We start from the raw sequence: 23,270 nt of genomic DNA, 5'->3' as shown, positions 1-23,270 counted from the left end.
GATAATTTACATGGGAGCCTCAAATGAGGATTTAAGACTGGCATAGTGTCACGGTGAGGAGGTGACTTTTGTGTGGCTCTTCTATGTGATACTAGAAATATTAGATGGAATGGAATAGCACATGCTCCAAAACTGGGGATATTTGGACATAGGTAGTTTTTCCTGCCAGATGCTTTAGATTATTTTCTTAACAAATGACAAATCAAAATGTTGCCAAAATGAAGGGATACTAATGGTGTTGGCCACTGATCTTCCATTGCCCATCAAAGTGTCCAGTTTTCACCACAACGGAAACTGGTGTTTGCTATTATAGGAGGTAGCATTATTTTAAGGCAAAACATTGTAAATTGGACCTAAGTAGTTTCATTCTCAATATCTGCCTCCTAATTTTTATTAGTATGTGAGTCTTTACATTGCACAGAAAATTGAAAGCTTTCTCCACCCTTAAAAATTAGAACAGCAAATCTAGTTTTAATTATTTAAGGGTAAATGTAGATAGGACATTTATTTCTTCTCTCCATTTGGATATAAAATATTTGAAATGTTTCTTGTATCACTTTGATTAAGGACCTAAAGACAGTGAGGGTAAACTGGTTCATTGGAAAATAATATATGTGGCAGTCATCAGGTAAGCTTTTTAAAAATCATGAGGTATTCTTTAATACTATCGTGTGTTAAATATTGAAGACCACACCATATGCCTAATGAAAGCTTCATTAGAAAGACATTAGCAGATTAATTTCACTTGCTGTGTGGTTTATTTTATTTAGAATGCAGTAAGGTAAGTTCATTAGTTTGTAGATGTAATGTTTTCTACTGTACCTTAGTGCAGCTAGGAACAATTCCACAGAGGTCTACAGATCTACTAACACCTGTCAAGATAAACACACAGTTCTCTGGGGGAATCATCTCAGCAATAGAACAGAGAAAATCTGAGGAAACTAATTCTTTCATGAAGGAAAAAGAAGACCAAAAAAATCCCAAAACCAACCCCCCCCCCGCACACAAAACAAAACAAAACAAAACAAGAACCAAAAAAACCTCCTCAGTGATTAATGATTTTTTGAAATGCCTCAGAGGTCATCTATTTCTCATACAAGTATAAAAAATATAATCTGTCTTTTAAGATTAAATGTTTGGAAGCACATACTACTCATTTTGAAATAAATATTTCAAGAGATTTGAACTCTGTGGAATGATCATGCAATTGGAACAGAGCCACTGAAATTTTCTGACACATATAAGCTTAATCTCTCGTCCATCCCAGAACGAGTATATTAGATTATAAATTCTGCTATGGTGATATTACTTGAATGGCTATAGTTAAAATGGTGCCAGCATTTCCATTATAAAATCCTATTTTCAGGGATTTATAAGTTACCTATAAATGTTTGCTCTGCAGTTCAGCTTGGCAGCAAACATCTTTGCTGGGTGGTATTTTTTTTTCTTCTTTTTACATAGTAAAAGAAAGACATCTGTTTATAGCATGAGTAGGAAAATATGACAACAAATTCCCTTATTCTTCAAAACCAATTTATTTAGCATTCAAATCAGAGTTCAGCCTAAATTTCTTATATATTTTAGGCAATAAAAGAGCTAACCAAAAGCCTGTAAGGATAAATTGAAGATGATTTGTTTCCTTTGTCTGTTGGTTTTGGTTATTTTAAACTCATAAACATGAAGATAGACTTAACCAGTAAGTTTGGTACTGTATTCATCCAGCACAATAATAATGTGGATATACTTTTTTACATATCCCAGGTTTTTTTTTGGGGGGGGGGTGGTATTTGTGATAGTCTGCACTTGAGAAAGTAGCAAATAACTGACAAATTTCAGAAAAAGTTCCAATGGAGACTTATGTGTTAAAATTTGGCAGAAGAATGAATGAGGTATTAAGAGAGAAAAGATGATTTTTACTAAAGGAACAGCAGGGGCAGTGGAAAATGACTAAAGTGTGTTTCCAGGAAGAGAAATATTCTGTGGCTGGAGCCAAGGATGTTTGTAGGGGAGGTGAAAGAAGTTGAGATGAAGAAAAGACAGCAAGAGGTAGGGTGGGGGCAAATTTTGAAGAGCTTAATATGCCATGTTAAAGAACTTTGACTTTACCCGGAAAACAGGTATTTGTAGTATGATAGTCGTACTAACTTAACTATAGTACTAATGTCAAAAAAAATCACTCTTGACAAAATGTGTAATCCAATATATTTATCCTGAATTGAAAGGGGATTAGATTATAGATCCCAGACAAACCTATTTAGAGATTCAATTCAAATTGCATGATTAAATTCCTCTCTGTGCCGTAAAATGGCCATATACGTCCCAGAACATATATTCATAAGGATGGATCAAATTGGTTTATGTTCTAAGTGCTTGGGCCTTCAGGGAGTTGAGCTCGTCATACATGTGTGATGTCTGGTTCTGGATTTGGATATCTATATTTACTAGGGAATTTGCAAATTGTGTGTCAGTTTTTATATCTCCCTAACTTGCCTTATAGTTATGTTGCCAAGTCTAGCTCTGTTCGCTATAATCCCATGCTTCTTTCTTCTGCAGTGATGGATCTGCTTGGCAGACTGCTGGTGAAGGCAGGCCGACAGATCCCAGGTTGTTGGGTTGGGTTGCTGACTGTCCTGTAGCCATTGCTGGTCAGACAGGAGGCCTGATAAGAAAGAACCTGAAAGGGACTTTTATTTATGTTGTATGTGTGTTTGTTTTATGGTGATGGACTATTTGGGTGGCCAGTGTCAGGTTTAATATGGAAACAGACATTCTCATCATTTCTGATTTACTTCCCTGTATCATAAAAGAAGAGGAAAGAATAACCTATTCAATAAATTAAGTAGGTAAGTAAATAAAATTTAAAAACAAGCACATGCTAATACATGTATATATTAGGTACCAGACACTATTCTAAGTATTTTACATCTGTCAATTCATTTAATCTTTGCAACAACTGTACCATTATCAAGCCCCTTTACAAGTAAGAAAACTGAATTTAAATAACCTGCATAAGGCCATGTGGCTATTAAGTTAATAGCATCGGAACTGAGCCCTCGTGTAGTGTCTACCTGCCTCTAGCCAGGCTAAACGAAGAAGGGCTTAAATGCAAAAGATAGGGTGGAAGAGCACTTTAGAAAATTAATTAATTATTCATTTTAAAATAAACTTATTTATTTATTTATTTATTCTGAACAGAATAGAAGAAAGGTGAGAGATGAGGACATATAGGATTATATGGTAGACATCTTGAAGTCTTTAAATAAAGTTTTAAGTAGGAGATCTGGGAGCAGCACTGTTGTCTGCGTTGAGTACACTGCTAAGAAGGTGACTTTATTTGTAAGGAGCCTGATTAAAAAACTTGCCCAGTGTTGGTTAATAAAACCTTTGGCAAAGACCTTGACATTTAGATGGAGTGGTGGTTCTGAAAATCTGGTTCCCCTGGGCGTGCAATATAAGCATTATCTGGGAACTTGTTAAGAATGCAAATCGTTAGTATCTCTACATAGCAAGGGAATCAAAAAAGCAAAGCAATCTATGATGTAACATATCCTTTTAATGATCCTCCAGGATACTAAAGTTTGAGCACCACAGAGACACAGACACTAAACTAAAAGATTATCGGGGAGAGGGCCAAACTGGACCGTAGAGCAAGTAGGGAAGAGTTTGAAATGGCCTACGTTAAAAATCCCATTACAGGGGCGCCTGCCTGGGTGCCACAGTCACTTAAGCATCTGACTCTTGATTTCAGCTCAGGTCATGATCTTAGAGTCCTGGGATTGAGCCCCACATCGGTCTTTGCTCCCCCCAGAGGGTTTCTGCTTGGGCATTCTCTCTCCCTCTGTTCCTCCCCCTGTGCGCTTGCTCTCTCTCACAAATAAATAAGTCCTTTAAAGAAAAAAATCACAATACACATCATTATGTTTGTAACACTGATCTAGAGCATGTACGTATGAATAAATGACAGTAAGTTTTATTTAGTGCTTAATATATTTTGGAAACTGTTCCAATTCCATTACACACAGCATTATAATCATTTTACAGGTGAGGAAACCAGGGCAAGGGCCCATTAAACCCAATGTCAAATGAATAATAATGATGAACTCAAACTCACAGTCTGGCGGTCAAGCCACATGTTCTTCCACGATGTTATAAATATATTCACATCACATAGCAGGAACCTACAGAAGAGTGCGTCAACAACATCAGTTGGCTGAAATAACTGTACAAACAATTATGATGACCGTGACTGAGAGATGACATATGATTGGCTGATGCCCAAGAAAAGCCCCCAATACTTAAAGATGCTGTTGCAGTGAAATTTCTATAACCCCGCCTTGGTGCCTAGCCAATAAATTTTAGGTAGGATGTCATACATGAAATTTTTATTAAATAGGTCAAGAGAAAAGAGAGATCATAAAACAGCCCTAAATTATGCAACTAACCTTGCTTGAATAAATCTAATCATGCTTTACAAGTCAAACTGCACATCCAGGCTTTAGTTTAATTTGAGTGAATTGGGTATCGTGTTGGGTTCTCACTACTCCCTCTCATTTGATATGTCGGTGTGGAGGTTCTAGGTAATAGCTACACTGATGGTATTCACCAGTCTATATCTGTGATTGGATTATGTGTTGTGGGAGATGAAAGTATACTTCCAGTTTCCTTCACTTCCAGTTAGGAAACACTTCATAAATAAACCTGACTTTTCAGTGACATTATTACGCCTGTAGGGCTCCAGGGATGCTTTGAGCCCCGACATATATTTTTCTTGTTTTTGTCATTTGGTTGCTTGGTTGGCTGGTTGGTTTGGTTTTACTCTCACTGCTCTTGCTCTCCTATTCAGATCCTTTCTCAGAATGCCCACAGGGACTTGTACTAACCCAGAAAGGAAACAGGGTCAGAGGTTTGTCTCCACAGCTTCACAGATGACACCCTCTCCTGAGTCTTTACCTCTTTATTCTTTCTCAGTCTTGACTCAGAAATGCAGGGAGACGGATATGTGGGGTCTTCTTGCCTTTCCATTGTGCTGACATTAGTAGAAATGTGAAATGCAAGACTGACACTCTCCTCATTTTTAATTTTTAAAAGATTGGTGCTGCCTGTGGGTTTTAATATACTTCCCCTCTGCTGCTTTTAGTGTCTACTTTTCTATTTAAAAAGCTTAATACTGAGCTGTAAGAATTTCCAATTAAGTTTAAGGATAACACGAAAAGGTTGAAAGTGTCTGCCTGACAACCATCCTGTTTCTTGAGACAGAAGGGTTGATTTTTAAAATATGAAAAAATAATTTGAAATGACCTGTCCTTTTCCATTTCTCTGCATCTTCTCTCTCCATTCATGGTCCTCTCTCTCCTTCCATTTCCTTTGTTTTTCTCCTCTCAGCTGTCAGACCCATCTCCCATTTCTTAATGCTGTTGTCCAGCTTAGGCTACCTAACTTCTTGTTCATTACAGATTATCAGCCGTGAGTGGGCCTACGACAATTTTCCATGCACAGCTATTGTGTTCTTTTGGTAGAGTTCAGTAGCCACAATGGTTAGAGGCAGGGGAGCATTAATCATTTCCAAGAGTGCAGGTCATAGTGAATGTAAAGTGCAAACCAACTGCTGCTACAGAAACAGACATTTATTAATAAGTAGGAGCAAAATCTTATAGCCTATTCTGGAAGTGAATGAAGTTCCAGCTCTTGGTTCTGTTAGGTACATGAAAAATGTCTTACAAAAAGGATTTGGCAAATATGGCAGCAAACAGCTCATCATCTGTCAGAATCAGAATCAGGACCCACTGGGGCACCTGGGTGGCTCAGTGGGTTAAAGCCTCTGCCTTCAGCTCAGGTCGTGATCCCAGGATCCTGGGATGGAGCCCCACATAGGGCTCTCTGCTCAGCAGGGAACCTGCTTCCTCCTCTCTCTCAGCCTGCCTCTCTGCCTACTTGTGATCTCTGTCTGTCAAATAAATAAATGAGATTTTTTAAAAAAGCACCTACTTCCTATGGTTTTGTGATGATTAAACGAACTAATACATTTATATCTCTCAGACTTGTGCCAGTTACGAATATGTTATTTCTTAATATTACTATTATTGTGGCACCATTCCTTATGGTAAAAGGTGAAAGATCTCTTAGATTCACAGACTCTATTCAAGTAGAAGCAAAGCATGTGTTTGTAAAATATTTTGGCTAACCCACTGATCTTGAATGTTAATAATTTCATGAAAGAGAACCCATTCCTAACCTCCATTATACCAATTGACAAGCCATTTATTTCACAAGTAATAACCTTTTCTTGACATACTTTGTAATTAATGAGCAAAGCCACATCATGATTGGAGATGATGATAGGCAAGGCTTCTAGAAGCTACGTCTGGCTTCTGTAATTCTGGCTGAGACACTGGAGCATACATTCCTGAGGAAGGCAGCTGACGCTCCTGGGACACAGAACACTAACACACATTTATATTACACTGTTTATGCTGAGATATTTAAGAGTAAATTACAGGCAGCCAAGCACCATGTCTCCTCCAACCAGTTCCTAACTCAACTGACAATAATTTGTCAGATGCTGCTGCCTTAGTTTCCTTTAAATAATTCAGTAACCACAATGCAATAACCACAAGGACTGACCAACTCAAGAGACATAAAGAGTAAGCTCAAGCTCTACTCCCTTCATCCAGATTAGGCAAAAGTTTGTTTTTGAGACTTTTGTACCCTCTTTCAACAGAGAGTTGTTCCTTAGTCCGCCAAATTACAACCATTTGTAACAAATATTGCAGCCTCAGTATCACAGCACTCACCCCAGAGCCCCGAAGGTATCACAGAGGTGCCCAAACATCTGCCTGGATATTGTAGCTACAGTGTCTTCTTTGAAGGCAGCTGTAAATCTTTACTCTTTAGCTCTGGAGACTCCAGTAAAACCGAGATTTCTGGCCCATCCTTTCCCTAACCCCTCCTTTATCTCCCTAGTCCTGAGACAATATAAGACAGGCAGGAGAGCCTTTTCTTCATTGAATGTTCTTGGGAAGGTTCACCAGAATCTTCTCTACTTACTCTACTCCTGTGGTTTTAATTTATATAAATCATTCTCCAAAGCCCCAGCCCCATCCTTCTCTATTTTTTTTAAAGAGAATAACAAATACAGTAAGTGCTCATTATACCCAGATATGAATTCATGCCTTCACTTAAACTTGTAACTCCCAAATCAATAATAGTGACATGAGGGTGGTCATTAACAGACACACGCAGAAAGGGAAGGAATTTCAGTCCCTAATACCCAGTTCCCAGCAGAGGCCAAACAAGGCAACACTCTGCCTCATACTATGAACAGGTGCTCTTTTTTGTGTTCTGTTTAATGGCATGTTTTCACATTTCTGTGGGGTTTTTTGTGGGTTTTGGTTTCGGTTTTTGTGATTTCGCTGTTTAAAATGGCCCTGAACTGTAGTGCCAGAGTTCTAACATTCCTAAGTATAAGAAGCCTGTGGTATGCCTTTCAGAGAAAAGAGGTTATTATGTTACCTAAGCCTTACTTAAGCTTGAATTATAGTGAGGTTGACAGTGGGTTCAGTGTTAACGAGAACCCAAATACATTAAATAAAGTGTCTTTAAACAGAAAAAAAAAAAAAAAAGAAAAAACACATAAAACAAAGTTATGTATTAACCAGCTGATGAAAGTGGTGTGACCAGAGCCTTAAGAACCCACCACCTAGGAGCAATGGTTCAGTGTTCTGTAATTCATTGTCCACTAGTGACTTTATAGACCATAACTACGATGAATAGTGAGAATTGACGGTATGCACCAAGAGGCTAACTTACATTTCCTATATGCCTGGCATGTGAGGGAGTTCAAATGAAGACTTGACTCCTCTCCCTTTCAGGAATCTACCATCTGGTTGGAGAGGCAAGGACAGATCAACACCATATACAAGGGTATTGGGGAACAATGCAATGCTCTACATTTCCTACCAATGGAAAGGAACTGAAGAATCGTGCAGGCTAATCAGTTCAAATACATTAGACCCACATGAGAGGAGAGACATAGTGCCTCAATTGTGGGGAGGATTTGATATATTTTAAAGTACTCTCACATTAAATATAGCATTATAGCCTTCCTGCCCTATGGGATTGTTAGGAAAAATAGGAACATGACTATTTTATAAAGGAAGCCACGGAGCCTCAGGGAGAGGCTAAGTGTCTAATGTGACATAACCAGTAAATGGTAGGGCCAAGAATGCCACCCAGGTTTCCTACCTCCCAATCCAGGACTCTGTCCAGACTAATACTATGAGATGTCACAATGAGAATATTACATAGAGTCTTAAAACCATACCTCTGGGATGATTTTGCTCTTTTCCTTTTAAAGCTTACTTGATGTATTAAAAATGAATATACACAACCCTTGGCTAATGAATTAAAATACTCATGCTAAAAAATAACAAAATGAAGAGGAAAATGGCCTGGGGATATGAGCTAGGAACAGTACACAGTGGAAGGTGCTGAATTTAGGTTCTGTTGCTCTTTGAACAGCTGTGGGAAGTTGGGAGACATGGTGTATTTAAGTAGATAAAAACATATTCTCTAACATGGCTAAGCCATTTCAATTCAGTGAACTACTGAAGAATTATTATTTTTTAGTAGAATCATATAAGCTTGACAGGAATGTGAGATACTGGATTGCTGCGGATTTGATTTGTTGGCCCCTGGACAGGGGTTACATAGTTACCACCAAGGTCCCAGGGTGACTCTGAATGAACTAGGAGGCAATATACAAGTCTCAGTCACCACTTCCATGAGTGGCTGATGTGAATCAAATCCTCCTGGTATTACTTTTTTTTGCCCCCATACAGGACTTTGTATTTGTTGATCTAAGGGATTATATAGTCAGTGAGGAGCCTTTGAGAAGCAGTGCTTTATCAGAGTTGTTTCCTCTGTTTTTAAATAGGAATAAAGACGAAAAATGTCCAGCCACTAGACATGTCACAGTTTTTATCATGTTTTGGAAACTTGGGAGGTATTTCTGTCATAGTCCTAAATCGTATCTGCTTGGTGACTGTGGTCCTCTTTGCCAACTCCACTTGCTATCCTAGATTTTTACTCTTAGGTTGTGTTGTCTTTGCTGGTCTCTCATCCAGGACATGCAGCTTCCAGTTAAAGATGTTGCATTTCATCCACGGGATATAAATATGCTCTCTTCCTTGGATGCACTAGATTTAAGAATTTTTGTTTCCCATTGCCATTTTCCTTATGAGAAAGGGTGAGAGAAAGGCAGAACTCCACCCTTATGAAACACCATCACATCTGGGCTTCTCTAGGGATCTTGGGGGTTCTTAAATATCCCCCAAACGTTTGAAGTACAAGCAATCTCATTCACACTGTTTCTATCTACTTTCCTCCTCTTTACCACCTGTCTCCTTCCTCTCTTTCATTCTTTTTCTGTCTCTTCCTTGGCTGCCAAATTCACTCTATTTTTTTCCTCCTTCTCGTGTGTTTTGGTTCCCTGCACTTCCACTGCCTTATGTGAGATATGGTATTGTAGTGGGAATGAGGACTCTTTGTTATGAGTAATATGTGTAATTAACAGATCACCAAAACTGATACTTGAGTAGATGGTGTCAAACGATATTTAGCAGATTGGGTTTGAACACCTGGCAGAACAAGTTTGGTCCAATAAAAAGAGCCGGGTTCTTTCCCTTTTAAGAGCTCTCTAAACACTGGTTACATCTAAACCATAGGGGTAGGGGAAGGGTGCCATTTGCCGTTGTAATTCAGACGGAGGGATCACCTGGCAGAGGAGAGTTGCTTTTTAGGTGTTCCCCGCATCGCCGTACACGTGTCCCTTTGATGTGTGGAGAATGCTCGAGAGAGGCAAAGCAGGGCGATTTCTGTGGGAAGCTAGACCAGCCTCCCTCGTTACATAGGCTCGTCCTCTGCATTGCATCCGAGCTTCAGTGATTTGCTGTTTGGAGACTGCAGATTTGCATAGAGCCCCTCGCTTCGCCAGCGTGTGTGGTTTTTCTTTTCTTTTCTTTTCTCTTTTTTCTTTTTCTTTTTTCTCCCCCTGCACCCTCTTTCGTCTGCTGCTGCTTTTCCTCAGCTCTCTTTCCCCGGTTCGATCCCCGCTTCCTTCATAAGGGTGCACTCTTCCCTCTGAACCCCTCGCCGGGCGTAAGTGTCAGGAGGCGGCGGACGCGGAGATTGCCTCGGGAGCAGGCGATGCGCGCCGCTGCTCCGCGCGCTGCCCGGGGGAGGCTGGCGCGATCCGGGGAGCCGGCCGGGGCTGAATGGAGGGAAGGGGTGCCTCGATTTCATGGGGTCTGCTTCTCCCTTGAAAGGAGGTTGGGCCGGCGAAGTGGCCTCCCCAGTCCCCACACACAATGCTAAATGGATTTACCTAGTGGATTCGCGGTGGATGGCTGTCATGTAGAAGTGAGGACCCTCCGGGAGGAGCTTTAAACAATTTCCCCGCTCCCCACCCCCCGGCACGCACTCTCGCCCGAAACTCTTTGGGAGTATCTCTCGAGAACCTGGAGCCCTGGAAATCTGGGAGCAGCCGCTCGCTCCGCGCTCGCTGTTCCCGGGGCTGCCTTCCCGGACAAGCCCCCCATCAGCTGCATTTGCATCGGCTATGTTTCGGATTCTTTGGGGTGCAAGGCACGGCGGACTCCAGGACCCCGAGAAGACTGTCCAAAGGAGGGAGAGGATGGGTGCTCTGGCGCGGTGAGGCTGCCGGCCCCTCAGCCCACCCGGAGCCGCCCGCTCCTCGGCGCCCTCTCCCCTCCCCGCGCCTCAAACTTTGCCTCCCGCGGCGGCTGCCCCTCGGCGGGCGCCCCGCCATGTACCAGAGGATGCTCCGGTGCGGCGCCGAGCTGGGCTCGCCCGGGGGCGGCGGCGGTGGTGGCGGCGGCGGCGCAGGGGGGCGCCTGGCCCTGCTCTGGATAGTCCCGCTCACCCTCAGCGGCCTCCTAGGAGTGGCATGGGGGGCGTCCAGTTTGGGAGCGCACCACATCCACCATTTCCATGGCAGCAGCAAGCATCATTCAGTGCCTATTGCAATCTACAGGTCACCGGCATCCTTGCGAGGCGGACACGGTGGGTCTGAGGTGCCAAGTTCTCGCGGGTTACTCCCTCTCTCCCTTTCACCCTGCGCTCGCTTCTCGGCCCCTAAGGCTCAGAGAAATGGGAGCGCGAGAAAGGGAGGTGCATTTGGGTGTGTTTGGTGGGAGCCACTAATCTCTTTGAAGACAATAGAAAGGGGCTGGGGGAAGGCGTCGCGGGTGTTTGTGGTGAGGGGTGGGAGGGGCGTTTCTTGTCGGGGTGCCGGGAGAAAAGATGTGGGCACCTATGAAAGGACCATCCCTGGCCGGGCGCTTGGGCCCCGCGGGAAAGGGGCGTTACTAGCCAGAAGGTCACTCGGTGTGGCCGGATGGGGCGCCGCGCTCAGCCGAGGGACCTGAGCGCCACAGAGAGGAGGACTCTGCAGAACCTTTTGTCTGTGCTGTATGTGCTGCCCCACCTTATGCCCGTTTTCCCAGGCCTGGGGGAGGGAGAGGTTCCAGCTTGCACATTCCTTCAAAGTGTGCCCAGACCGCAGTGGCAGTGAAGCGGCTGGTCCCAGGACTCGCTCAGCAGGCTGCCAATTGCTTTTGCCCCCGCCTCTTGCCTTAATTGGAGAAGGTAGGAGAGTCGCCCTGGCACCCTCTCCGGTGCTGGGCAGCCGCCCACCGGGCTCCGAGAGGACCTTTGAACACCAGTGCCTTTACTCTACCCCCCACACAAATACACTTCTCTTTCTTGGTGATTGGACTGAGTTATTTTTTAAACAGAGCAGAGAGAGGGTTGGCTACCCAATCCCAAATCCCATGGTTCCTGTCTGAAGGCTTTTGGGATTAGGGAGGTCCTGCTTCCTTCTTACTGAAGAGTTTAGTGCTTCCCAAAGAGGGCAGGTGGGTGAGCGCTGGCTGGACTAAGCCAGGAGGTCTACCTGGAGGAGAAGTTGGAGTCCAGAGAAACTATTCTCCTGACCCGTTTCCTTTGTAAAGAGCAGAGTGGTTAGTAGGTTTCTTCTCCAGAGTGGCCAACAATGTAAGGCCAGGTTCCTCTCATCTTCAGATAAGTGCCTATTGCAGATTCCCTGAACTGCCAATAAATAAAACCTCAAACTGTTTTGGTGAGTCTTTCCCAGTACCATTGTTTCTTCTCTCCCAGTGCTGAGTCTGCTACTTGAAAAGGCAGGGCAAGAAAGTTGTGGAGACTTAACAACCGCCCCCCCCTTTCCCTAAGGGGCCCCTTCCTCTTTCAGACTTGGTTCAGCTTTATGTCCTTTGCCCTTCTCCTTAGGTAAATCTTCTCCCCAGAGCAGCTGCTGCTTATACCCCTTCCTCAGGGACAGGCTTCCTACCTAGGGACAATTCTGGTTAGATAGGAGGAGCTATAGCTTAACCTAAGTGAAGTGAGAACAAATCCTCTTGACACCTCATCTTAGGAGTGGCTTAGAGATGCACCTCACCGAGGGTCCTAGGAATCCCTTCCCTTCTTTCCCTCAGGTCCCTCTCAAGAATTTTCTCTAGTTCAGAGTGGCCAGGCTGGAGAGGAGTGATGCCGCACACCTGGGCTTCTTAGCTCTAAATAACGGAGAGGCTAGATCCATTTGAAAGCATGAGGAGTTTCTGCTGCTCTCACCACTTTCTCACAGTATTCCAGGACCTTGTTGCTCCTTTTCCCTGGGTGCTGTTCTCACCCACTGCCCTGCCTTTGTTCAAAATTGCGAGAGTCCCGTGGGAGGAAGGCAAGTCAGGGTGCAGGAGGGGCAGACAGCGTGGGTGGGTGAGGTGAGCCAGATGGGGGTATGCGAGGGGGTGGGGCGCCTAATTGTACCAGTGGGAAGTGCTTGGCTAATCATCTCATATGCATTTAACTTCTCCTTTTCCGTGGCTCTGTCTCTCCCGAGGGCTGAGGCAGCTGAACAGGGAGCGCCCTGGGGAAACCGAGAGAGGAGATCACGAAGGGGCCCTGCCGCAGAGCCGGCACTCCTTTTCCCCTTCCCACTGCAGCTCCTGCCCCAGTCAGGCGCCGTCTGCTGGTCTTTACAAACATTTCTTTCCCTCCAGAATACAGGGATTGTCTCCGTCTGTGAATGAAAAACTAGGCACATCTATCATTGATAAAAAGGAAAGGATAGGAGATAGTGGAGAAAATCGTATGTGAACAGTGGTTGATATTATTCTTTTGGGTCAGAGAACTTTCTCTTTCCTTCGAAGGTTGTATTGTACGGACATACTTGTTTTTGAAACTTTACCCACCCTCCTTACCCGTACTTTGGGAGGAAGATTTCTGATTTTTTTTTTTTTTTAAATCCGAGTAACAAACTTCCCTGTCAGTAGCCAGCCTCTGCCAAAGAAAAGCTGCTGTGAATTTTTCATACTTCATCCCTGTCCTTCCTTGAAAAGAGGGAATTAACCCTGGCTAGAGAGAACAATCAAGAAATATTATGGATGAAATAATCTTCTCCAGGTGGGGGATGGAAAGGTGTACGGTGGGAATGCAGAGGGGCTGAGAGCTGGGCAGGCAGGGTGGTGGCTTAGAAGAAACCTAGTAAGAAAGAGGTGATGTGGAATTTGTTGGATCAATAAACTGCCTGACCATTCAGCTCATTAGGCTAAGGGCCCACAAGGAAATCATCTTTGAGCCTAACAACGAGGGTGAAGGGGAATAGCAGAGGGGAATGACAGTGCCGTAGATTCCTAGCCGAAAATCAAGGCAGGTGTAAATGAGGTTGAGTTCAAAATTCCCCAGGCTACTGAAAACGTACATATGTTGATGAACAAATCAGCCAGCCTGGTTTTTTGTTTTAGAATTTCTTGGAATCCTAAAACATTTTTTTTTTCTCATAATAGGGAAAGTGTGTATATGCTTGAACATGTAAAAGAAAAATCATGTGTGGTGTATTTTAGGGAGTAAAATTGAGTCTATCCTCTATGTTTTGAAAACTGCTACGTTGACTATCCAGGTTCATTCTTCTTCATTTTCTCATCTTGCCATGCTTCATTTGCACTATTATGAGGTGTCACTTACAAGGATTGCAGGGTGCTGAAATCGCTCCTGGCTACCCTGAGCATCTTTATGCAAGCTGACCCAGTTGCAGAGATTATGATGAGGATTTTTTTAAAAATGCATATGAGAAGCAGGTTTTCAGATCACCGCAGAATCCATTTTTTTTTTTTTGCTTGTTCTTAAAAATATAAGTGATGAGAACACTGCCATAAAAATTATATTTTCATTTAAAAAACCAGAGAATGGAATGACTGCAAATGATAAAAAGCAAGCCTTCTCATAATTAAAGCCAGCGAGAGTTCAGAATAAACCAGTGTGTTCAGTTAGTATTTCTTTAGCGATGGGCTATATGTGCCAAGCATAGAATGATGTCAGCGCAGTGCTTGGGTTCCCATCTCTTCTCCTGGCTTTCCTAGGAGCCTCTGCATACTTTCAGAAATTAGCTTTGAGCCTCTCAGTAATTTCAGGAGATAAAAGAAAGAGAAAGCCATCATACAACTGAGCACACCAGGGCTAGCCATTCTCCTCCCACAAATATGAGCTCCGGAAATTATACTGTCATGATTAGCTTATAATATTAAAGGGCAAAAGGGCTTTCCCAGAAGGGAATGTTAACAGATTTTAAAAGTGTGGTTTGTAATTGAAGTAGCCCAATGCTGTTATATAAGAATAATAATTATATCTTGAATGTATAATGGTTCTCATTCTAAGGCACTTCTGTACATACACTAACTTCTAAGAGGAACTGTCCATTTTGGAGGGAGTTTGAATAACATTTTCCTTGTAAGGGTACTGAGAGATACCACAGGAGCACAGAAAAATGAAGTCGAATCTCTGATCAAAGAGAGAAGTTAGAATCAAGGCTTCATGTTCCAAAGCCGGGAGCAGCTGAAAGGGTCCACCTTGTCCTTTAATGGTTGAGATCTTGGAGAAGAAATTATCACAGGGACCAAAGTCTAGCCTTTTGCTTCCTGCATGTATTAACAATAGTGAATACTTTAAGATAGAGTATGGCCACCTCACTGATGTCCCACTGCTCACTTCATTGATTCTGCTGAGGAGGGTTTCGTTTATCTTTTTTTTCTGAGACATAAGTTGCTGTATGATTTAGTGATCCTTTTGCTCCTTTGTCTAACAAAGAGAGTTAGCAAAACCTCTTGCAATACACTTAGTGTTCAAGAAAAATTTAGATTTTCTGGTAATTAACTCATAGGTTTGACCCAAAACAGTTTTTTGGACTATGAATATTCAGCTAAAATAGACATTTTCTACCCCACACTCCTTTCTTACATTAGCTTCTTGGACAAAAATGTGCATCACTGCAATGCTATTTTAGATAAGATAGTCAGCTAATATTTCTAGAAGAAGCTTTGAATCAATCATGGTCCTAGTAATCCAAGACTCTTGGGTAATTTTTGGTCGCTCCCAATCTTAATATATTTATTTTTTAGATTGTCTATCCGTTCCTTCAGAAATACATAGTATATGTATATTTCTGTGTTGGTGCATCAGGTATTATGAAGGCCAGATAATAATTGGGATAATGAGAATAGAGGTAAGAGAGGAGGAACAGGGTACCCAAGGCAGGACCATCAGAAAGTTTGCAATTTAGTTTTAAAAAATCCAAGCTGTTGTTAGAAAGAGTTAATCCTTAAGCAGAGAAACAGAACTTGTTCTGTAAAAACAAGTAGCTTCTGAGCATAAATGCAAAAAACAAATTTGTATGTGTAGCAGTCATCTGGGACTCAATATGAAATGATCTGATAAAAACATCAACATAGTGGATTTTATCTATATTACATTATATTGTCCTTTAATATTAATGTTCTGGAAAGAGCTCCTTGCACAATTGCTTTTCACTGAGTTGCATATATTTCTTCTACCAAAACATAAAGTCTCTTATTTTTCAAATAGATGTTAAGTCTGGTTTTACAAATGTGTTTAAGACAGGGGCTTCTTGACTTAAATTCAAACTACTATAAAAACTATTGAGGCAGCTTGGTCTGGAAAAGTAAATTCACAGACACCTATCTCTGAAAATTTGGCCACTGCCACTGACTAGCATTCTATAAATTTACTAAACTACTTGTCCTCACTAAGATTGTTTTTTCAATCCATAAAATGAAAATATGAGTTATAGCTCAGTGAAGAATAAATGATTTGATGAATGCCCAGACTATAATAGGCCCCAAATACACGTTTGTTTAAAAAAGTAGACAGTTAGTTTACACATCTTGGCTATTATGAAGAGTGTTCCAATCGACATGAGAATGTGAATATCTCTTTAGAATCCTGATTTTAGATCTTTTGGATAAATACCAAGTGGAATTACTGGATCGTATAGTAGTTTTTTGGTTGTTGTTGCTTTGTTTTGTGCATGTGTGTGTGTATGTGTGTTCTTCTCTTAAAGAAATTCCATTCTGTTTTTCAACAATGGCTGCACCACTTTGCATTCTTACCAAGAGTATGCAAGCATTCCAGTTTTCCTACATCCCGTCAAAGTTTGTTGTCTTTTTGATAATAGCCATCCTAAAAGATATAAGGTGATATCTCATTATGGGTTTGATTGAATGGATGAAGAAAATGTAGTAGATGCAGATAATGGAATATTATTCAGTCTTAAAAAGAAGACCATACTTCTGCAGTATATATCATGGGTGAACCTTGAGGACATTATGCTGAGTGAAATAAGCCAGTCACAGAAAGACAAATGCTCCTCACCCCCAACTTTTTTCTTTTTTTAAAAGATTTTATTTATTTATTTGACACACAGAGAGAGATCACAAGTAGGCAGAGCAGCAGGCATAGAGACCATGACCTGAGCTGAGCCTTAACCCTCTGAGCCACCCAGGTGCCTCCAAATGCTCCCCTTATATGAGGTATCTAGAACAGTCAATCTGACAGAATGAGGGAAGGAAATGGTGGTTGCCAGGAGCTGGGGACAAGAGGAAGTGGGGAGTTTCTAATCAGCAGGCGTAAAGTTTCAAATGTATAAGATGAGTAGGTTCTATGTATCTGCTTTATAGCCTTATGCTTAGATAATAATACTGAATTGCACACTTGAAATTTTTTTAAGCCGGTGGATCTCCTGTTAAGTGTTCTTACCATGATAGAATAAAACTTTAAAAAATTAGAGGAGATATCAGAGAGAAGACACATGAAGTGGAAAAAACAGACTTGAAATTGGGAGACTAGACTTCTAGGTCTGATTCAGCCAGTTGTTCATCCTTAGAGACAGCTGTCCCTGTCCCATTTTACACTACATCCTGAGTCTCTTCTAAATGAAAGGTGCAATTGGTTTTCTGACCTGCTGTGACCTTAATGAAAATGTTGAGCACGGCTTTTATATTGTTTTGTCATTCATAAACATGATTTTTAAATTGGACTAAGATTGTTTCCAACTTTGAGTTCTAAGTTCCCTTTGATAAAAAGAATCTCTTAAAATTTTCATACTCCTGTTGTTTTTTGCCAAAGGCTTATTGATTCTAAACATACTGTAACTGGAGATTTTTTTTTTTTTAAGATTTTATTTATTTACTTGAGAGAGAGCATGAACGAGGAGAAGGTCAGAGAGAGAAGCAGACTCCCCATGGAGCTGGGAGTCCGATGCGGGACTCGATCCCGGGACTCCAGGATCATGACCTGAGCCGAAGGCAGTCGTCCAACCAACTGAGCCACCCAGGCGTCCCAACTGGAGATATTTTTTGTAAAGATTGTATTTAGGTCCCTTCAGCCTTCCAGTTGTCCCCTCATTACTTAGAGGTGGCTTACTTAGGTGCACAGAAACCATGGTGGGGCAGGGAGGCAGGCTCAGGGTACTTGTCTAGGACTTGCCACTCAGCTGAGGTCCTAAGGATTATCTCTTAGAAACGTACATCCTTCCTTTACTTGGTCTTTTTGCCCAGTTCTTTTGGGTCTGTTTGGGGTATAGAATATCTCCCTGTAGAGAAATTGGTAACAGCCTTTTAAATATTCCTTTCCTTCACAAAATACAAGGTTTTTTTTCTGTGTTGATCATATAACAATGAATTCCCTCAAGTTTCAGACAGAAACTTAGTAAAAACAGCTATATTTTAAGCATATATTTCCACAGAGTCCTTATGTAAATTGTCTCATTTAATCATCATTATAACCCTGGCAGGGCTTATGATCACAATTTTGCTGACAGGGAAACAGATTTAGAGAGGCGATGATTCTGCCAGGGTCACTTAATTAATAAGCATCCACAGTACTTTTGCTTTTCCACTACAATATGATAAGAGGCAAGGTTGGTCTTCTTTTTATTTTATTTTTTTTAATACTGCATTTAAATTTAGAAGACCTGAATTTTGTGCCAGTGTTGTCATTTTCCAATTTACTTCTCAAGAAAAAAAAAAAGTTTCTTTATTAAGAAGAAAATTGGTCAAGAAAACGTAGTTAACTAATACAGTTATTAATAATCATAAGTGAGTATGTATGTGAAATTTGTATCTCCATTCTAATGGAAGAATTTTTAGTTAATATTACATTTTGATACTTAGCTGAAGGTAGTAAGATGGGTATGGATTAAGAAATGAGGGGCATTTTGAAATTCAACTTTAAACATTATACTCAGGGATAAATAACATTATTAATCAAATAATGACAATGATAGTAAAATACTTTATGACTGAAAGATGGTGATCCCTAAGCAAATTTTATGTTAATCACTAAGTATGCAGGTAGATAAGAAGAAACCACTCTGTCGCTTTTGTGAACTTGATATCTGTGGGATTTGTGGACTGGAACTGAGGTAGTGTAGAAAAGTATTTCTACCGTGTACTTCTAAGATATGTGGTTATGTACATACTAAGTTTTACATGAAGCTTATATGAATCTGGGAGTCGTGTGTGCGTTTGTGTGTGTGTGTGTGTGTGTGTGTGAGAGAGAGAGAGAGAGAGAAAGGGAGGGAGAGAAAGAGAGAGAGGAAGTAAAAGTATTAGACTTATTTTAGTTATGGGATCTCAAGTTTAAGTGTATTATATAATGTGACCCACATTATGGACTTTTTTTTTATGTGTTCCTGTACATGTTTTTTTTTTTCCATATAACTATATTGGTGAGAAAAAGTATTATGAAATACCTCTGAAAATTATCAACTAGAAAAAAAAATGTAAGAAAACGGTAAAGAAGTGATTTTTAATGTGTGGTAAAATACAAGTCAGTGACATTTACTGACTTGGACATCAATTCTGCACAGTTGTTTTGATTATATGAGTTGCCACTGGACTAACATTGGTACATGTAATTATTTATGTGGTTCAGCCTGTCTTGGCTATTAGTTACCATCTGGTCATCATGACATATTTTTCTAGATGACTACAGGATTCAGGGCTGCTAAACAAAAGTGGTATTTTTGATGCTTCTTAAAACCGAGATGATTTTGGATTCTGAAATGTCTAATTTTACTTTAAGATTGAATAATCTAGGGGCGCCTGGGTGGTTCAGTGGGTTAAAGCCTCTGCCTTCGGCTCAGGTCATGATCCCAGGGTCCTGGGATCGAGCCCCGCATCGGACTCTCTGCTCCTCGGGGAGCCTGCTTCCTCCTCTCTCTGCCTGCCTCTCTGCCTACTTGTGATCTTTGTCAAATAAATAAATAAATAAAATCTTAAAAAAAAAAAAGATTGAATTATCTAAAGGGTGGATAGAGCATGAAGCACATCACTCTGAGTGATTGTGTTTCTGTTCTAAAAAAAAAATGCATTCAGGGCAAATATTCAAGTTCAGTGTCCTAGTATTCCAAGAGTATCTAGTTAGCACTTTTATTTGGGTATGCAGCATGATGTTTAAAGATGTGTGTAGTTTTCCTGGTGAATTACCCTTTCCAATTTTTTAACATCTTGCTTCTGTTAATCTGATAAATGCTCTAGTTTGTGTCTATGCCACTGTATGTCATTACCTTTTCATTAACAGGTATGTTTCAATTTGGCATAGAGAAATGCTACTGGAGCATGACAAGTTTAAATACCTCGGAACTTTTGCCTACAAGGTTTATTATAGAAATTTCACATTGACTTCCAAGAGTCTTGCCATGTAGGACTAGTTATTCCTAACATACTCATTGAAAGTTGATCATTTTCTACATACTCCTTTCCAAAGTTGCAGTAATGAAACTTTCCTCAACACTCTAGACTTAACTTTCTTGAAGTGTACCTTTAACTTTTCCGGAATTGCAATATGCTATATCAGTCATTTTCCATGGCTGCTGTCAGAGTGGTAACATATGCTGGAATAAGATGAACAATAAATATATGTCTGTCAGCACAGTGATTAGTTGGACATGCTATTATATATGCAAATAATGTATTTGGTTTCCCCATTTATTTTTCTCCTTGGGACTTAACCTAAATGTGATAATAGAAGTTTTGGTTCTGCAGTGGACAACTTATACCATAATCAAAAGTAGAACACTGCTGATGGATTTCTGATAAGCACCATTATATAAAAGCCTATGTTTTTGTATATGCACAAGGTATTTGTTGTCTGGGTGACTTTGTGATGATTGAAATATGTGACAATAGTCTGGTTGTCCTTGCCAGCAATAAAACGTTTGGCTCAGTAATCTTGCTTTTAAATATAAAACTTTGTTTTTACTTTTTAATAAAATAAAAATTTTAATTATCTTTATAAAGGGAATTAACTCAGCTCTTGCCTTACAGTAAGGAAGTGACTTAAATACTGTTGAGGTATTTCACTATTTCTAATTCCATCCCCATAAAAAGGCTGTGCAGGGAAAGAACTAGGGCTATAAAAGTGGTATTAAATGGCCAATTACATCATTTATTTATTGACTGATCACTTAGTGCTTGTTATACCTTAGGTGCTGTTCTAATCCCTCAACGAAATATCAGCTCAGTTAATTCTTAGCACTCCATGTGGTAGGTTTTATCAATCTCCCATTTCTACACAGAAAGGTAGTGAGGGACACGAAGGTTAAGAAAGAACAAGGTCATACAAACTAAAGTTCTGGGCCCTGGATTCAAACCCAAGCAGGCTCACTCGGAAGCCCGTGCCCTTAACCCCTACATTTTGCTACTGACAAATGTAATGCATCCTGACTGAGCATTTTGTTTTCTCCTCCAGCTCTTATCACCAGCAGTACTTAGGGGACAGACCAAGGGTGACTATCCGGATTTACTTTGTTTAATTTCCAATAAGTCATTCACTGGAGTTTGAGAGCCTCATCCTTATCTTCTAATTTGTTTTTAAGCGACATGTTTTTTAACTACACAGGGCATCAGGAGGCTTCCTTGTGCCTCCCTTCTTCAACACTTTATTTGTTTTGACTGACTTATTAATCTCAGTATCCACCACCACATCAAAAGTAAGGGAGTGATTGATTTAAGATGCTTATTAATGTTTATTAACTTCTTTCATTCTAGTTGGCAAATACATTCCTCACCAAATTGATAGATCTGCTGTGATAATAGACTAATTTGTGAGTGCAGCCATGATTTACAATTAAAAATGAACAAGTTGCACTTTATCTGATTATGTGATTATAGTCTGATGAGATGAAAAGAATCGTTCTATAAATGGTTAAATAAAATTGTATGGTTTTAAAAGCAGGGTATAGAGAGAAGACTGACAATTAATGAACTACTTTGAGTATTTATCCTGATTTTAATTATGGTTTCTTGAATATGAAGCCTTAAATATTTAAAAAATCAAATTGTGTTGGCTATATATGCATAGTATTATATGACTACATAAAAAATTTAAGCATTCCTTCTACTTATTTCTAATTAGACTATAAGTTGGGGCATCATTCAGAAAAGGTGGTAAATGCTTTGAAGTTTGATTCTCTTAGCTACATTTTTCTTAAAAGATTTTTTAAAAATATCTTCTTTTCAAAGCATCTTTTTAAAAATTTTTTTTTTAATTTTATTTATTTGACAGAGATCACAAGTAGGCAGAGAGGCAGGCAGAGAGAGAGAGGAAGGGAAGCAGGTTCCCCGCTGAGCAGACAGCCTGATGTGGGGCTTGATCCCAGGGCCCTGAGATCATGACCTGAGCCAAGGGCAGAGGCTTTAACCCACTGAGCCACCCAGGCATCCTTCTTAAAGATTTTTTGTTTGTTTATATTAACACCACAGAAATTCTGGGAATTCTGTAGCGAGATAAAGGATTACTCTTTTAGGTCTGCTTGCATCCACTAACTAATGGACTTTGGGCAAATTTCTAAACCTTTCTGAGCCTCAAGAGTAAAATTTTACTCCTCAAGAGTAAAGTAGAGCCTGTAATCTCTACTCTGTAGGGTTGTTGTGAAGACGACTTTATGTAATTATCTGGCACAGCACCTGATAAATTGTGGCTGCTCTTCATCTAATAGATTAACCTTTCTCCAATAGTGGGTCTTCTTGGTTCTGGACTCCATTAAGGAAAAATCTAGAAAGGGTTGAAGTTAGTTATAAACATGACTGTCCTCAGAGTCTTAAAATAGATTGTCTTCTCATCGTGCCAAATGGACGTGGTGGATTACTTACATAAAGACTAGGGGCCGAGGGGCGCCTGGGTGGCTCAGTGGGTTAAGCAACTGTCTTCGGCTCAGATCATGATCTCAGGGTCCTGGGATCAAGTCCTGCATTGAGCTCTCTGTTCAGCAGGGAGCCTGCTTCCCTCTCTCTCTCTCTCTCTCTGCCTGCCTCTCTGCCTACTTGTGATCTCTGTCAAATAAATAAATAAAAATCTTAAAAAAAAAAAAAAAGACTAGGGGCTGAGATTGAGATTCTTTCCTGACATTTGATTCATCCAAAAAAAGATGGCAGAGATATTAACCGGAGAATATTATGCATAAAACCAACAGTTTTTATGCCCTCTTTTCCTTTGGGTGTTAAACCACGGTTGAACCCCAAAGGCTCTTGATGCATCTCACTGTGGGACTTTGTATTCCTCTGGAAGTTTCTTTTTGAATTTAGATTAGGACTCCTTAAGATAAGGTAGGGGAGGAGAGGGCAAGGATGAGGAGAAACTTAGGAAAATGATTCTATGTGTTTTTGCCTAATCAGCCTCTGAAAATGTCAGCAAACACAAAGCCAACTTTACCTGGCTATATTACAGCTGAAAGAGGTTTCGGTAAGAGAAACAGTATTTCCTGGTCCAGAACTGCTATGTCACTTCTTTAACTGTGGCCACTTTGCTTGCTGTAGCCAAATGCCAAGAGTCTAGCATTTAAACAGAGCATAAGCATTTGAGAATAATAAATCAAATGA

General features: G+C 40.6%; 1 protein-coding gene across 28 annotated transcripts in view; it reads left to right on the top strand.

Annotated features, from left to right (window-relative positions):
- Positions 1 to 23,270, top strand: part of NRXN1 (neurexin 1) — a 1,166,360-nt gene that overhangs the window by 712,108 nt on the left and 430,982 nt on the right. For 4 of the 28 annotated variants that reach the window (XM_045077829.1, XM_004752845.3, XM_045077828.1 and 1 more), the window contains exon 1: positions 10,704 to 11,079. The exons of the other annotated variants lie outside the window; for them this stretch is intronic. In XM_045077829.1, the coding sequence (XP_044933764.1) occupies positions 10,824 to 11,079 (256 nt within the window). In that variant the 5' untranslated portion in view covers positions 10,704 to 10,823. Of the gene's footprint in view, positions 1 to 10,703; positions 11,080 to 23,270 lie in introns of those variants that run through there. 28 annotated transcript variants of the gene reach the window in all.

The sequence above is a fragment of the Mustela putorius genome, unplaced genomic scaffold (assembly GCF_011764305.1).
Source record: "Mustela putorius furo isolate JIRA1106 unplaced genomic scaffold, ASM1176430v1.1 tig00000224_pilon_pilon_pilon, whole genome shotgun sequence".
Classification (NCBI taxonomy): Eukaryota; Metazoa; Chordata; class Mammalia; order Carnivora; family Mustelidae; genus Mustela; species Mustela putorius.
The sequence above is the reverse complement of the archived record's forward strand: the minus strand, read 5'-3'. Positions and strand labels throughout refer to the sequence as shown.